The following is a 16,555-nucleotide window of genomic DNA, read 5'->3' as shown; positions in this document are numbered from 1 at the left end:
CATTCCATCCAGTTGACTGTCCAAAAAGCTGAGAAGCTCATCCAACTTAAAAGATAAAGCTCAACTGACAACTCTGGAATTCAAACTTTTCGTTATATTAAAACACAGATGGTAAAAGAAGAAAAACACAGATGAACCAATAACATGTACACATACTGATTATTAATTTGAAAATTATATTACCAACCTGGCTTCACCAGTCTGCATCTCCATCTGGTTCACCCATGCCTTGTACACCTCCACTGGGTTTGTATTTATGGTGAGTGTTTTATCCTCCATAATTTCTTTCACTACTGGAGCAAGCAGCTGTCTGAGTGCATTCTGTCCACGTGCACCACGGTTAAAGGTGACCACCATTTTAATGACTGTGGGGTTTCCAGTGACAATATCTTGAACCTGGTCTACTTTAGACCTGTATATAGTAAATGAAAAATGAAACATTGTCAGAACTACACCCGGTTAAAGCTTATGCTTCAATTCTTTTTAATGATAAAAGTTTAATTGCATTCTACGATATTTAGACACGTACTCATTTAAAAAGGATTAAAATTGCAAAGGTTAGATAATTACAGTGTTAAGTGATGATGAGTTATATCAGTTTGCCTTTGGCTCAGTAGTGCTAAGTGATATAATTGAGGTTAAGAATTCAATACCAACACATTCATATAGAGTGAATATTCATGGCTCACCAAGAGTAGATGGCATGCATTCAAGAATACTTCAATTGGATATAAATTTTACTAAATGACCCACTGATTAAAGCTACACTTACTGCTGTCTTCAATCACCGTTTGTTACCGTTTCAAGCTGCTGGTTTCAGGCACTCGAAGTAGACATTTTTATAAGCTTCCCCCTCTTATGTGACAGTACTAAATTCTGCTCCAGTGTCATCATGAATGCAGTGTTCTGGGCCCACTGTTTCTTCGCAGGTCACCACAAGGAGTTCTACACAAAATGTGTGCTCTCATGTTCCTTCTAACTAGCAGTTCAAAACACAATACATTCACAGCAGAGAACTGAGATACATCAGTAAGAGTTATGTCTCATGATTATAATTTTCATGAATATGAATAGTTCTTCAGAATATATTCCCTTTAATGAAATGTGGCAGAGAGAATGGCCTTGGCTCCAGTTTCTGGAATTCAGTGGTAGTACAGTACTAGAAAAGCTGGAAATTCTCTTGCAAGAGTGCATGTTTTTTTTCTAAAAATAGATGATCATGATGCTGGATAAGTTTGTTACCTTTACATAAATGTAGGAAATAGCTTGCAGTGTATTATAAAGAAAACAATTTAACTGTTTAACAGGAGAAAAGGCTCACAATCAAAAGAGAAAAGTGACATAAAACTTTAAATCAGTTAGTCCGCTCAAATGGGTCAGTGGCTAAATGCATTGGATGAAGTGGTTGAGGGACCACAAAAGGTCCCAGGTTCAATCCCCGATGTGGGCAAAGTGAGCTAACCTCTCCTGGGCTAATGGTGGGACCACTAGAATGGTCCTCAATTATTGTGCAGACTAGGGAAGGGGGTGGGGGAAATAAAACCAGGAAGGGGGTGGGTGGGAAATAAGCAAGGCTTTCCGACCGCTCTCCAGTGACCACTGCTAGTTGAAAATTCTTCTGCCGTGTACTGCCTACACTTGTATGTCAGCAGTCACTTGGATGACATACAACAGGGCTGCCAACATCTGTGAAACCAGACCCAAACACAAATTACTGCTTTCAGCTGAGCAGGTAAGGGGAAAAACTAGCTAGCCAACATACTTGATTTCCTCCTCCAATGCAGTCTTAAAAAGTTTTAGCAGCAGATATTCTTCTCTCTGGTTTGAAGCATAGTTGTACAATGTGAAGATAACAGTATCCATAAATTTCGTTGATTTGTTTTGAGGCATCTGGAAAATCAATTTGGCCAAATAGGTTGGATTTGTCTGGGAAATAAAACAGAAACATAGACTCAAAAATCAGGTTCACTTATGTACAACTTACAGTTTATTATAGCATTGTGCATCCTTGTTTTAGATTATAATGCAGGATATTCTTATGAATGTTCCTCTTCATTGTCTGCACAAACTCATGTTGAGGCAGAACAACAATCTACTTCCATGCTGCTGCTCTCACCCTGAAGCAGAAGGGTGCTCGATCAGTACTGGGGTCATGCTCCAATTGTTCTCATGTAGAAATGCCAATGCACTATCCAACCACACTGTGTTTGAGAACAAAGTGAATCCTGGGATGAGAGATTGTGTAGATTGGGCCTGTACTCTCTGGAGTTTAGAAGAATGAGAGGCGATCTCATTGAAACATACAAGACTCTGAATGGGATTGACAGGGTAGATGCTGAGAGGTTGTTTCCCCTGACTGGAGTGTCTAGAACTAGGGGGTATAGTCTCAGGGTAAGGGGTAAGCCATTTAAGACCGAGATGAGGAGGAACTTCTTCACTCAGAGGGTTGTGAATCTTTGGAATTCTCTGCCCCAGAGGGCTGTGAATGCTGAGCCGTTGAGTATATTCAAGGCTGAGATAGATTTTTGGACTCTATGGGAATCAAGGGATATGGAGATCAGGTCGAAGATCTGCCATGATCTGATTGAATGGTGGAGTAGGCTCGAAGGGCCATATGACCTACTCCTGCTCTTATTTCTTATGTTCCTATGAAGGCATTTTGGAACCAAAATGAATCAGGTGAAATGATAAAGTTTTAATTCATTAACACTCAATTTATTTTTTGCCTGCGGTACTATTCTACCGAGTATGAAAGCCAGTACTACTCAATATGACATAGGGTCAAATTTCTGCACTAACTGACAAAGCAAAACAAACAATCAGGTGTACACACACACAGGAATGACTCACAAACTGATCTTGTTACAGGAAATCTAAAAATCACAAGATGAGCCAAATGGAACCCCTGTCTGTCGAAGTTAGGGTTTATTGCGAATAGGTGTTGCTACCTGAAGCAGGTAGAAAAGGTGTTGGTATGCTTCCAGTTTTTTCCTTTTCTCTTTGCTGAGTGACTTTAGTCCTTGCTTGTCACCCGAAATTACTTCCATAGCCTGGCCCTTGTTCTTCTTATCCATTTTCTTACTGTGGGAAATAACATCCTGTTGGAAGAATGGAAAAAGATTAAATGTCAGATTGCTTTTTCAGACGCGACTGTGTGGCACACAGCTGCTCCTAAACATGCCGACCATTCTGTAGAATTATTCCTCTATCAACTCTTCCAAAGGTAACACAACTACTTTTTTCCTGAGGCATCGGTTACCTCAAAAGTTTAGGTTTTAAAAATTATCCAGAACAGTGATCGAAGTATCGACTTTTCAGACAGCTATACAGCAAACTGTTCTGTAAGGGGAGGTGGGTATAACGAGGGGGTGGGAGGGGCAGAGAAGGGAAGGAAGGTGAGTGGGCAGGAGGGAGGAGAAGGGAGGGAGGGGAGAAGGGATTGGGAAGGAGGAGGGTGGGATGGAAAAAAAAAGGGAATGAAAAGGCTGGCTTTGGAATAATACAAAATGGAAACAGACCTGTAGCGTGATCCTGTTTTTCACTAGAAGCCCAATCTTAATGTCCATCAGGTTGAGGTCCTTCTCTAGTTGCTGATTGGATCGGATTTTGGTAACAACCTCCTCCCTTAATCTTGTGACTTCCAGCTCCTCCTGAAAGTCCAGGTCACTCTGATCCAGCAGGTGAACAAATTTACGCACAACATTCAATGGGGGTTCTCCTGCACTGACTACAGAGGAAATACAGGCACAGGATAATCAGTGGTCTCGAAAGCAAGATACTTCTGTACTGAAGCAATGATTGTGCAGTATGTAATTAGTTTATTTTCCCCAACCTCTGTGCCTTTCTTCGCTTGAAGGCAGTGTCTCATCCTGGCCACCAACACACAGCAGCCCTCTGATATGTGCGCAAGAAAGCACCACAGCTGAGGAGTTCCAGTCCTCACCTATATAAACACACTCCAGCAGGGTCACTAATGATCAGGAGTGGGAACTCTGGTTGATTTTCGCTCTAGCCTATGGGCACGGACTGTAGTGCTTTAGCACAGATATGGGTTAGATCAACTAATTTAGACTGAACCAGGGAAATCTCTGGTCCATATGGCTCAGTATCACGTGACGGGGGAGCGCGCAATTGAAGTGTTTAAGCACAAGAACCCAAATGGCGATCCTACTGCTTACATCAAAACTAGAATGAGAAATGCTGTACCACAGCAAGCCAATTCAGAGAAAGTTATACTACACTTAGAAAGTGTCTGTAAATATACATCTTGCTTGCAAGGGTAAGGTAGCTTGGTTATGTTACAGGACTGGTAACCCTGAAGCCAGGACTAATAATCCAGAGAAAGTGACATCAAATTCCACCTTAACAGTTGGAGAATTTAAATTCCATTGAAAATTATCTGGAAATAAGTGCTTGTATCAGTAAAAGTGACCATGAAGCTGATGGATTGTCGTAAAAACCCAACTGGTTTTCCTTTGGGAAGGTAACCTGCCGGTCTTATCCAGCTCGGCCTATATGTGACACCAGTGAACTGGTAGCTTTGAGTATATTGCCAATCATAGGATAAAGTGTGGAATCACAAAATTAAAAAAAATAGAAATTTAGCTGAATGAATTTCTAGTAAGTGCACAAACTGGAATTAAATTGTTGTAAACATAACCACTTGGCGGGGTCTGGTGGAGCAAAGTTTTGCCAATTAAATGTCTGCCAGTTCGTATCTCAGAGCAGTCTCTAATCTACTAGTAGTAGAGCTTATCTCTTATCTTGGATCTAATGAGGCACTACTTTAGGAGTCATCGGAGATGAATGGAGCATGAAAGTTTGAGGTGCAGTGTTCATTCTCCTTTCACTTAAGTTGTCTACATACTCCATCAAAGTTGTTGAAATAGCTACAGATGAAGTTGAAAGAGACCAAGGAATCTAAGTAGACAATTGGTCAACATGTTGAACCAATGCAGAGCAATCAAAGCCAACAGAATGTTGCAATCCATAGCCGTCCATACCTGATCTGGCCTACATGTGGCTCCAGACCCACAGCAATGTGGTTGACTCTTAACTGCCCTCTGAAATGGCCTAGCAAGGCACTCGGTTGTAAAAAAACCGCTACGAAACACAAGAAGAATGAAACTGGATGGACTACCCGGCATCGACCTCGGCACCGGCTATGGACACAGCAATGGCACACCCAGCCCAGTCGACCCTGCAAAGTCCTCCTCACCAACATCTGGGGCCTTGTGCCAAAATTGGGAGAGCTGTCCCACAGAATAATCAAACAACAGCCTGACATAGTCATACTCACAGAATCATACCTTTCAGCCAATGCCCCAAACTCCTCCATCACCATCCCTGGGTATGTACTGTCTCACAGGCAGGACAGACCCACCAGGGGTGGTAGCACAGTGGTATACAGTCGGGAGTGAGTGGCTCTGGGAGTCCTCAACATTGACGCCGGACCTCATGAAGTCTCATGGCTTCAGGTCAAGCATGGGCAAGGAAACCTCCTGCTGATTACCACCTACTGCCCTCCCTCAGCTGACGAATCAGTACTCCTCCATGTTGAACACCACTTGGAAGAAGCACTGAGAGTAGCAAGGGCACAGAATGTACTCTGGGTGGGGGACTTCAATGTCCATCATGAAGAGTGGCTCAGTAGCACCACTACTGACCGAGCTGGCTGAGTCCTGAAGACATAGCTGCCAGTCTGGGCCTGCGACAGGTGGTGAGAACCAACACGAGGGAAAAATCTAGTTGACCTCGTCCTCACCAATCTACCTGTCGCAGTTGCATCTGTCCATGACAGTATTGGTAGCAGTGACCACCGCACAGTCATTCTGGAGACGAAGTCCCATCTTCACACTGAGGACACCCTCCATCGCGTTGTGCGGCACTATCATTGTGCTAAATGGGATAGATTCAGAACAGATCTAGCAGCTCAAAACTGGGCATCCATGAGGCGCTGTGGGCCATCATCAGCAGAATTGTATTCCACCACAATCTGTAACCTCATGGCCCAGTATATCCCTCACTCTACCATTACAGGAAACTCTCGATTTACCGGCACCTAAATAACCAGAAATCTGTGTTAACCGGCAAAATTCAGGAGTAGGTTCAGGTAAGTTTTACTTCATATTAGTGGCAGTTCCTGGATCTGTGGCTGTGTAATCGGGGTTCCTGCACTTGTTGCTAAGCAACAGGGACACGGTCTGTGGCCGGGCTTCTTGCACCTGTTGCTAAGTAACAGGGAAGCCTGGATTTGTTGCTGTGTACGGAGCTCTCGTACCTTTTAACTTTGCCTCTCTGTAATCCGGACTTTGATAAACCGGCACCACGCCGGTCCCATCGGTGCCGGATAAAGAGAGTTTCCTGTATCAAGCCAGGGGACCAACCCTGGTTCAATAAGGAGTGTAGAAGAGCAGCACCAGGCGTACCTAAAAATGAGGTGCCAACCCGGGGAAGCTGAAACACAGGACTACATGCATGCTAAAAAGCGGAAACAGCATGCTATAGACAGGACTAAGCAATCCCACAATCAACGGATCAGATCAAAGCTCTGCAGTCCTGCCACATCCAGTCGTGAATGGTGGTGGACCATTAAACAACTAACGAGAGGAGGAGGCTCCATGAATATCCCCATCCTCAATGGTTGTGGAGCCCAACATGTGAGTGCAAAAGCCAAGGCTGAAGCATTTACAACCATCTTCAGCCAGAAATGCAGAGTGGATGATTCATATTGGCCTCCTCCGGAGGTCCCCACCATCACAGAAGCCAGTCATCAGCCAATTCGATTCACTCCACGTGATATCAAGAAACGGCTGAGCGCACTGGATACAGCAAAGGCTGTGGGCCCCGACAACATCCCGGCTATCGTGCTGAAGACTTGTGCTCCAGAACTAGCCACGCCTCTAGCCAAGCTGTTCCAGTACAGCTACAACACTGGCATCTATCCGACAATGTGGAAAACTGCCCAGGTTGGTCCTGTCCACAAAAAGCAGGACAAATCCAATCCGGCCAAATTACCACCCCATCAGTCTACTCTCAATCATCAGCAAAGTGATGGAAGGCGTCATCGACAGTGCTATCAAGCGGCACTTACTCACCAATAACCAGCTCACTGATGCCCAGTTTGGGTTCTGCCAAGTCCACTCGGCTCCCGACCTCATTATAGCCTTGGTCCAATGGACCAAGGAGCTGAACTCCAGAGGTGAGGTGAGAGTGACTGCCCTTGACATCAAGGCAGCATTTGGCCGGGTGTGGCATCAATGGGAATCGGGGGGAACGCTCTCCACTGGCTGGAGTCATACCTAGCACAAAAGGAAGATGGTTGTGGTGGTTGAAGGTCAATCATCACAGCTCTAGGACATCGCTGCAGGAATTCCTCAGGCAGTGTCCTAGGCCCAACCATCTGCAGCTGCTTCATCAATGATCTTCCCTCCAACATAAGGTCAGAATGGGGATGTTCGCTGATGATTGCACAGTGCTCAGCGCCATTCACAATTCCTCAGATAATGAAGCAGTCCATGCCCGCATGCAACAAGACCTGAACGACATTCAGGCTTGGGCTGGTAAGTAGCAGGTAACATTCGTGCCACAGAAGTGGCAGGCAATGACTATTCCCAACAAGCAAGAGTCTAACCACCGCCCCATGATATTCAGAAGCATTACCATCACCGAATCCCCCAACATCAACATCCTGGGGGTCACCATTGACCAGAAACTTAACTGGACCAGCCACATAAATACTGTGGCAACAAGAGGTCAGGGGCTAGGCATTCTTCCATGTGTCTCACCTTCCGACTCCCCAAAGCCTTTCCACCATCTACAAGGCACAAGTAAGGAGTGTGATGGAATAATCGCCACTTGCCTGGATGAGTGCAGCTCCAACAACACTCAAGAAGCTCGACACCATCCAGGACAAAGCAGCCTGCTTGATTGGCACCCCATCCACCACCTTAAACATTCACTCCCTCCACCATGGCTGCAGTGTGTACCGTCTACAAGATGCACTGCAGCAACTCACCAAGGCTTCTTCGGCAGCAGCTTCCAAACCCGTGACCTCTACCACCTAGAAGGACAAGGGCAGCAGGCGCATGGGAACACCACCACCTCCAAGTTACACACCATCCTGACTTGGAAGTATATCGCCGTTCCTTCATCGTCGTGGGTCAAAATCCTGGAACTCCCTCCCTAACAGCACTGTGGGAGTACCCTCACCACACAGACGGCAGCGGTTCAAGGTGGTGGCTCACCACCACCACCACCTCAAGGGCAATTACGGATGGGCAATAAATGCTGGCCTTGCCAGCGACACCCACATCCCATGAACAAATAAAGTCAGGATAGTTTGTAACTTGAAGGGGAACTTGCAGGTGATGGTGTTCCCATGCGCCTGCTGCCCTTGTCCTTCTAGGTGGAAGAGGTCCCGGGTTTGGGAGGTGCTACCGAAGAACCCTTAGTGAGTTGCTGCAGTGCATCTTGTAGATGGTACACGCTGCAGCCACAGTGCGCCAGTGGTGGAGGGAAGTGAATGTTTAAGGTGGTGGATGTGGTGAAAATCAAGCGGGCCGCATTGTCCTGGATGGTGTCGAGCTTCTTGAACGCCGTTGGAGCTGCATTCATCCAGGCAAGTGGAGAGTATTCCATCACACTCCTTACTTGTGCCTTGTAGATGGTGGAAAGGCTTTGGGGAGTCAGGAGGTGAGACACTCACGGCAGAATACCTAGTCTCTGACCTGCTCTTGTAGCCACAGTGTGTGTGTGGCTGGTCCAGTTAAGTTTCTGGTCAATGGTAACCCCCAGGATGTTGATGATAGGGGATTTGGTGATGGTAATGCCGTTGAATGTCAAGGGGAGGTGGTTAGAATCTCGTTTGTTGGAGATGGTCCTTGCCTGGCACTTGAGTGGCGCGAATGTTAATTGCCACTTATCAGCCCAAGCCTGAATGTCGTCCAGGTCTTGCTGCATGCGGGCACGGACTGCTTCATTATCTGTGGAGTTGTGAATGGCGCTGAACACCGTGCCATCATCAGCGAACATTCACACTTCTGACCTTATGATGGAGGGAAGGTCATTGATGAAACAGCTGAAGATGGTTGGGCCCAGGACACTGCCCTGAGTCACTCCTGCAGCGATGTCTTGGGGCTGAGACGATTGACCTCCAACAACCACAACCACCTTCCTTTGTGCTAGGTTTTACTCTAGCCAGTGGACAGCTTTCCTCGATTCCCATTGACTTCAATTTTACAAGGCTCCTTGATGCCACACTCGGTCAAATGCCTTTATGTCAAGGGCAGTCACCATCACCTCACCTCTCGAATTCAGCTCTTTCGTCCATGTTTGGACCAAGGCTGTAATGAGGTCTGGAGCAGAGTGGTACTGGCGGAACTCAAACTGAGTAGGTTATTGGTGATAAGTTTTATTGTGAGTAAGTGCCGCTTGATAGCACTGTCGACGACACCTTCCAACACTTTGCTGATGATTGAGAGTAGACTGATGGGGCAATAATTGGCGGGATTGAATTTGTCCTGCTTTTTGTGAACAGGACATACCTGGGCAGTTTTCCATATTGTCAGGTAGATGCCAGTGTTGTAGCTGTACTGGAACAGCTTGGCTAGAGGCACGGCTAGTTCTGGAGCACAAGTCTTCAGCACGATGGCCAGGATGTTGTCGGGGCTCATAGCCTTTGTTGTATCCAGTGCGTTCAGCTGTTTCTTGATATCACGTGGAATGAATCGAATTGGCTGAAGACTGGCTTCTGTGGTGGTGGGGACCTCAGGAGGAGGCCAATAGGGATCATCCACTCGGCACTTCTGGCTGAAGATGGTTGCAAACGCTTCAGCCTTGTCTTTTGCACTCGCGTGTTGGGCTCCGCCATCATTGAGGATGGGGATATTCATGGAGCCGCCTCCTCCTCCCCCCATTAGTTGTTTAATTGTCCACCACCATATACGACTGGATGTGGCAGGACTGCAATGCTTTGATCTGATCCGTTGATTGTAGGATCGCTTAGCTCTGTCTATAGCATGCTGCCATAAAATTGAAGTGCAGCTTACGCAACACCATTATTCCATCCACCTCAGCCGCCTCAACCCACTTAGGCAATCTCATGGGAGAGGCAAGAAAAGAGAAATAAAAGCCATAGACAAATATAGGAAAAACCTCTGAGAATTTCCTCTGTGACCCTCTAAGGGGATAAAACAGGTTCCAGGAGACCAGGGACTGAGAGACAGATCCCTCCATATCCACCTACCTTCTATAAGTAGTTTATATTGGCCAGTTAAGAACTTGCCCAGCTTAATTTTGAATACTTGCAATGAATCCACACTCACTGCACATGCTGCAACTTGTTCCAGAGGCAGCAACTCTCGCCTCCTAACATCAAACTTAGCTCTATGCTTACACTTATGTCCCTTGACACTCCCTAATGCATCTGAATCAAATGGCCTATCCACAGGGACAGAGTCTATTCCTTTCATCATTTTAAAGGCCTCACCTCGAAGTCTACTCTTTTCTAGAGTTAAAAATCTCATCTCGCTTAAAGCCTAACTGAGGGTGTTCAAACAATTTAGTGGTCCTCCTCAAACATTTCCAGGGCCTCTACATCATCCATCATGAGACGACCAAAATTGGGCGCAGTATTCTAGATGCGGTCTGACCAAGCCTTACAAAGAGACAGTAAAGTATTCTTTGATTTGTATTTAATTGTCCTGGCAATGCATCCCAATACTCCACTTGCTTTTGAGATTGCCTTACAGAACTGGGGATATAGGGGGAGAAATTGGGTGAGTAGCGCCACTTGTTAGCGCCTAAAGAGGCAGGCAGTGGCTGTAGCGCCACTGACTGCGCCTCCCGCGATATTGAGTTGGGGCGATAATGGTGGCGTTAGCCTTTTGCGCTGCGCCGCCACCGATGACGTCATCGGTGTGCGCAGCGCCCCATTCGCGATATTTGGTAGCGAACGCTGCAGTTGCGCCGTTCGCTACCCGCGCCCGGTTCACGGGGCCTTACTGTGCCGGCAGCGGCGCAAGTTAAGGTGGAAGTGCGGGGCGGCCGCCTTTTTTGGTGGCCGCCTGCCAGCACCTCCGTCCCCGGCCTCCTAACCGCCACCCCCCCCCCGGCAGCATTGCCGGCTGTTTCCCCGAGAGCCCGGCACTTCTCCTTGGTGCCGGACTCATTTGCTGGCACTCGCGAGCGGGGATCGCGCTGTTGCAGGCACCTCCCCCTTAACAGTGGGAAGAAGGCCTGCAGTACCGCAGCGTGTGGTGCCGCAGCGTGTGGTGCTGCGGCACGTTGTGCTGTGATATTCAGTTTCAGCGCCCTAAGAGGGACGTGGAGCGCCTCGAGCCTCGCCCCGTGTCCCTCGATGGGCAATGAAACTGAATATCTGACGATCGCTGAAGCCTCGAACGCTGCGCTAAATCCTGCGCTCGGGCGACTTTTGCACCACAACCCAATTTCTAGGCCATAGAGTTCTATAAAATAGCTAATGGTATGGAAAAGGTTAATGTGAATAGTACTTTAAATTAACCTGTGGGCGTAGGCCAAGGGGGCAGAGGCTCCGACTAGTAAAATGTAAATCTGGGACTGATATTCGGAGGTGGGTTTCCAGACAGTGATCAGCACTTAAAATGGACTTATGAGCAGAGTGGTGGAGGCAAAAATCTTGCAAACATCTAAGAAACAACAACATGCAGCAATAGGAGAGGGTGGGGGAAGTTTTAGGGTTGTTTTGGAAGTATAAATTAAGATGGCCTTCTTTATCCACAAGTATCTTGTGAAACCATGGCATGGGAAAAGGTAATCTGGTCACCTCCAAAATACCGAGCCCAACATTTTGGGGTTTCCACCTAATATAACCAAAACATTCTTGAGGAAAGTGACTTAAACCAGGTAAAACTTCCAAAAAGAAATCAAAATAACAAACTTCCGCTATATTTCTTGGCATGAAATGAACATACCAGAGGTTTCATAAACTGTTTTTAAAAAATTCATTCTCAGAATATGGGCATTAGTGGCAAGGCCAGCATTTATTGACCCTCCCTCGTCGCTCAAGAAGCTGGTGATGAGCCTCCTTCTTGAACAATTTCAGTCTGTGCGGTGACGGCACACCCACAGTGCTGTTTAGTAAGGTGTTCTGGAAATTTAACCCCGTGACAATGAAGGAATGGTGATATATACCCAAGTCAGGTTGGTGTGTGACTTAGAGGGGAACTTGGAGGTGATTATGTTCACATGCACTTGCTGTCCTTGTCCATCTAAGTGGTGGAGGTCATAGGTTTGGGAGGAGCTGCCAAAGAAGCCCCGGCGAGCCGCTACAGTGCATCCTGTAGATAGTACACACTGCAGCCACGGTGCGTCTGTAGTGGAGGGAGTGGATGTTTAAGCTGGTGGAAGGAATGCTGATCAAGCAGACTACTTTGTCCTGGATGCTGTTGAGCTTCTCGAGTGTTTTTACAACTGTGCCCATCAAGGCAAGTAGATAGTATTCCATTACACTCCAGACTTATTCCTTGTAGGTGGTTGAGAAACTTTGGGGAAGTCAGGTGGTGAGCCACTTGCCGCAGAATACCCAGCCTCTGTCCTGCTCCAGCAGACAGAGCATTTATATTTGTCCAATCAAGCTTCTGGTCAATGGTGACCCCCGGGATGTTGATGATGGGGAATTTGGTGATGATAATATCATTGATTAGAGGGAGTGATTAGTCTAGCTAGCTGCGGATGGTCATTGACTGGCACTCGTGAAGTGTGAACGTTACTTGCTACTTATCAGCCCAAGCCTGGAGGTTGTCTAGGTCTTGTTGCATGTGGGCATGGATGCTTCCTTATCTGAGGAATGTATACCTTTAACTACTAATCCCATTACTTATCAATCATCCAAATTCTTTTTAAAGGAATTAGCAATGACGCTGATAAAGTTAATTCCACACAGGAATATATAAAAAATGAGGCATTTATTCGAACTTCCCCACCCCCGTACTTTTGGAGGCATTTTGTACTTTGATTAAATGTACTTGTCCCAGAGAATGGCTCCATTTAAACTAATTCATTTGAAACAGTTTGTACTAACTTGATCTTAATCATGTCACTTGCTGACAGAGCCAGTTCACAGACAGAAAGCATGCAGATAACGTAATCATGATTGGCACCGGATACTGCAAAAGATGTTTACACCAAACATATGGTCTCGGAAACTAAGAACAGTAGAATGCAAGTTGGAGGAAGTAGTGATCTGATCAGACCACAGAGTACTCTGTCCAGTTTTGGTGACCAAGAAACAAGGGAGACAGTCAAGGACTGAAGGCAGTGCAGAGAAGAGTCACGAGGCTGCTCCATGGAGTCAGATGTCTGAGTTCTGAGGAATGACTAGAGAGACATGGGCTTTTGAGGCTGGAAAGGAGGCGTCTAAGATCTGAGCATATAGAGGTATACTTTAACCAGAATACTAAATTAAAATAAACAGTGGGAGTAAAACAAGAGGACACAGGTTCAAACTAGTAAAAGGTAACTTCAGTACTGATATCAGGAGCTGCTTTTCTTCATACAGCGAGTGATCAACACTTGGAACAGATTTCCAGGCAGAGTGGTGGGGGCAAAAACTCTGCAATCATTTAAGAAACAGCAGCAATGGGGTGAATGTTGGGTTATTCTGGATGGATTAATTAAGATAGGCCAAAGGACCTTCCTCATCCGTAAGTATTTTGTGATATATAAGGTAATCTAATTCTATTCAGTTAGCTAACCTCTCTCATTTAGAATACAGTTTCTATTTCTCACCTATTGTTTCCTCGATCTCTTCTTCTGAATATCAAGCCAGGATCCTGCTCCTAATTGCAGTTCTTGTACTTGATTGAATTTACAGAAAGGACATTGCCTGATTCATATATAAATGCCATTGAGTCAGATACTTCTTTGAGCCATGTCAGTTCCCCAAACTCTGAACTGAGTGAGGATTCACCGTAGCCTAGAGCTGAAAACGATACCAAGTCAGAGGTGTGAGGGGCAAATGGGTACATGAATTCCACACTCGTATTCTATGCACCCAAGAAGTGGCCACGCTGCTGGCCTATCATATTATTCCAACGGATGGACAGTATTTTCTTTGATCATGTTTCATCAATTGATCCAGTGCAATATTACCAAAGTATGGTGGGGAGAATCAAGAACAAGGAGACATCATCTTAAAATTAGAGCTAGGTCATTTAGCAATGAAATCAGGACACACCTTTTCCACCCAGAGGGTAGTAGAAATCAGTAATTCTCTCCTCCAAAAGGTTGTGGATGCTGGGACAATTGGAGCTTTCAAGATTGAGATAGATACATTTTTGTTAGGTAAGAGTATAAATGGATATGGAGCTAAGGTGGGTAAATGGAGTTGAGATACAGATCAGCCATGATCTAATTGAATGGCAGAGCAGGCTTGAGGGGCTGAATTGCCTCCTCCTGTTGCTATATTGCAAGGTAGATGGAGCACAAGGAAGTAATGAGGGAGACAAGGAGGAGGAAGAAAGGAGGGAAAAGAGCAGCGAGGGAACCAGCCAACATTTTTTACTCAATCCCTCGGCTCATAAAACCAGACTTTTTAATAAACAAATCAGTTTTATAAAGCAGCATGGAACAGAGACACTGATCAGAAAAAAATCAAAAACCCATTTCTTGTTTAAGCTATTGGATCCTTCAAATGAAGAATTACAGCTCAGAATGGTTGATATGGGTCAGTACCTCATCATAAGAATTCTGTTTTCCCTACAATAATGAGATTGAAATGCAGTTGGCACCATCATAGTAGAGTCTGAGGTCACTCTCAGTTCACCAGAGTGAATGCCCAATTTCAAACTTTCTGGGAAAAGTCCCAGATGGAGCTGGTGCACACACCACTCATGTTTCTCTCCCCTGTTCAAAATGAATATGGCAGAAGCAGAGCATCCTAGCGAGCAGTCATAAAGTAGCACTGGAAGAGGGTTAGCACAGGTGTGGGTACCTGCCCAATCTCAACCAGTAGCTAATATACAGCCTGAATAGTGAGATCCTGCAGAGAATAAATAAACAGGACGACAGTAAGATAATTCACAGTTGAGGTTGGGATTCATACATTCCACCCTCACTCGTAAAGAAAAACCTCAACAGCAAGGTGTAAGTCTGTAAATACTTACTCAGGGTTTTGTAGTCATCTTTAGCTTTATTTGCTCTGAGGAACGCCTGGATTTTAATTATTTCCTTTGTCTGGGAGAAGCAGAAAAATAATTTATTTGCAAAATGCAAAGTTTTAAATCAAGGAACTCAAATTTCAGATGCAAGTTTAGCATTATTTATTAACTAAATATATTACTCAACGTTTCTTGCATGGCAGAGTTCAAATATTGTTGATATTGAACAGAGTGAGGAATTAAACTAAGTTAAGGGGAGCATTAAAGTTGGGACTCTCTTTAATAGTTTGATTTCGCTTTTAACCCACTGTTCTTGCTTTAGGACATTCAATCTCGCTCTGTAACCTTCTTCCAGGATATATGAATTTCCTTCCCAGAGGGGAAAAGAACTTGCCTCCACTTGGGACCCTCCTCTGAAAGTATATCCAAAATCAGAGCTATCCTGTGGAGAATCATGGGTGTGATGCTGCATCCTCCCCATTCAGTGGCTTGGCACACAGAGTTATAACACACAGAACCACCCTTCACGCTTTTGAAAGAAATTAAACTTCATTGCTACCCTATCTGATATTAATTTAGAACATTGCAATTTTTTACCACAATAAATCTAATGGAATTTCAGCACACCTCCTTTTTGAGCTACTGCACATGTATCTTTATCAAGCAGATTTGAAAAAAAGTGTTCCTTAAAAGAATTTTTACTTTTTAAAAGTGACGACTTCCTGCTTCTCTCTCATACTGTGGACTGTCCCTCAGCCAAAACGTGGCAGACGGCTCAACTCCAGTCCTATTTCAGAACTGGGCACTAGGAAATGTGCAAGATGCCCAAATCTGATTTTTTTCCCCTCGATTTGTGTTCATTTGTTTCCTCTGTTGAGAGTGGGTCACCACAGACACAAGTCCCATTCACCACCACCACTGTGTGGCACAGTGTACTGTTGGCTCAATAACACTGCATCACCAGAATGCCTTAATGACCTGAACTTTAAAGTGCAGAAAAGGCTGCTGAAAAGGGAAGGCAGTCAGGCCAGGTTTCCAGTATGTAAATTAAGTGAAAATCAAAATTAGAGTGAAAGACAACCTAATGGAGGAAGATTGTTTCACAAACTTGCCTCCCCATTCACACCTCAGACTTGTGAATGTTCTTGAACAAGGTGACCTCTTGAAAGTGGAAGCCACCAAATATTAAGCCACAAACAGGTGCAACTCACATGTTCTTTGAAGTACTGACATCTTGCACGATATGCTTTTCTTGCCTTCCACATCTTCACAAAAGACTGGATCTATAGAAACAGTACATAGGTATTAAAGACCTCTTTAAAAGTTTAGGAACATGATCAATAGGACAACCTTCTGCTCCTCAACTTAATATCTTTTACAGGGTGGCTTCCATTAGAATTGATCACACTCACATC

At 45.2% G+C, this 16,555-nt stretch overlaps 1 protein-coding gene across 4 annotated transcripts in view; it reads right to left on the bottom strand.

The window, feature by feature from the left end:
* iqgap2 (IQ motif containing GTPase activating protein 2) overlaps positions 1 to 16,555 on the bottom strand; it is a 385,400-nt gene that overhangs the window by 86,190 nt on the left and 282,655 nt on the right. For all 4 annotated transcript variants that reach the window (XM_085990677.1, XM_085990687.1, XM_085990695.1 and 1 more), the window contains 6 exons: positions 16,352 to 16,423; positions 15,147 to 15,216; positions 3,519 to 3,727; positions 2,949 to 3,098; positions 1,763 to 1,926; positions 188 to 412 (listed from right to left, as the gene is read on the bottom strand). In XM_085990677.1, the coding sequence (XP_085846803.1) occupies positions 188 to 412; positions 1,763 to 1,926; positions 2,949 to 3,098; positions 3,519 to 3,727; positions 15,147 to 15,216; positions 16,352 to 16,423 (890 nt within the window). The remainder of the gene's footprint in view (positions 1 to 187; positions 413 to 1,762; positions 1,927 to 2,948; positions 3,099 to 3,518; positions 3,728 to 15,146; positions 15,217 to 16,351; positions 16,424 to 16,555) is intronic.

Source organism: Somniosus microcephalus, chromosome 1 (genome assembly GCF_052327205.1).
Source record: "Somniosus microcephalus isolate GS21.2 chromosome 1, FLI_Smic_1.0, whole genome shotgun sequence".
Classification (NCBI taxonomy): domain Eukaryota; kingdom Metazoa; phylum Chordata; class Chondrichthyes; order Squaliformes; family Somniosidae; genus Somniosus; species Somniosus microcephalus.
The sequence above is the reverse complement of the archived record's forward strand: the minus strand, read 5'-3'. Positions and strand labels throughout refer to the sequence as shown.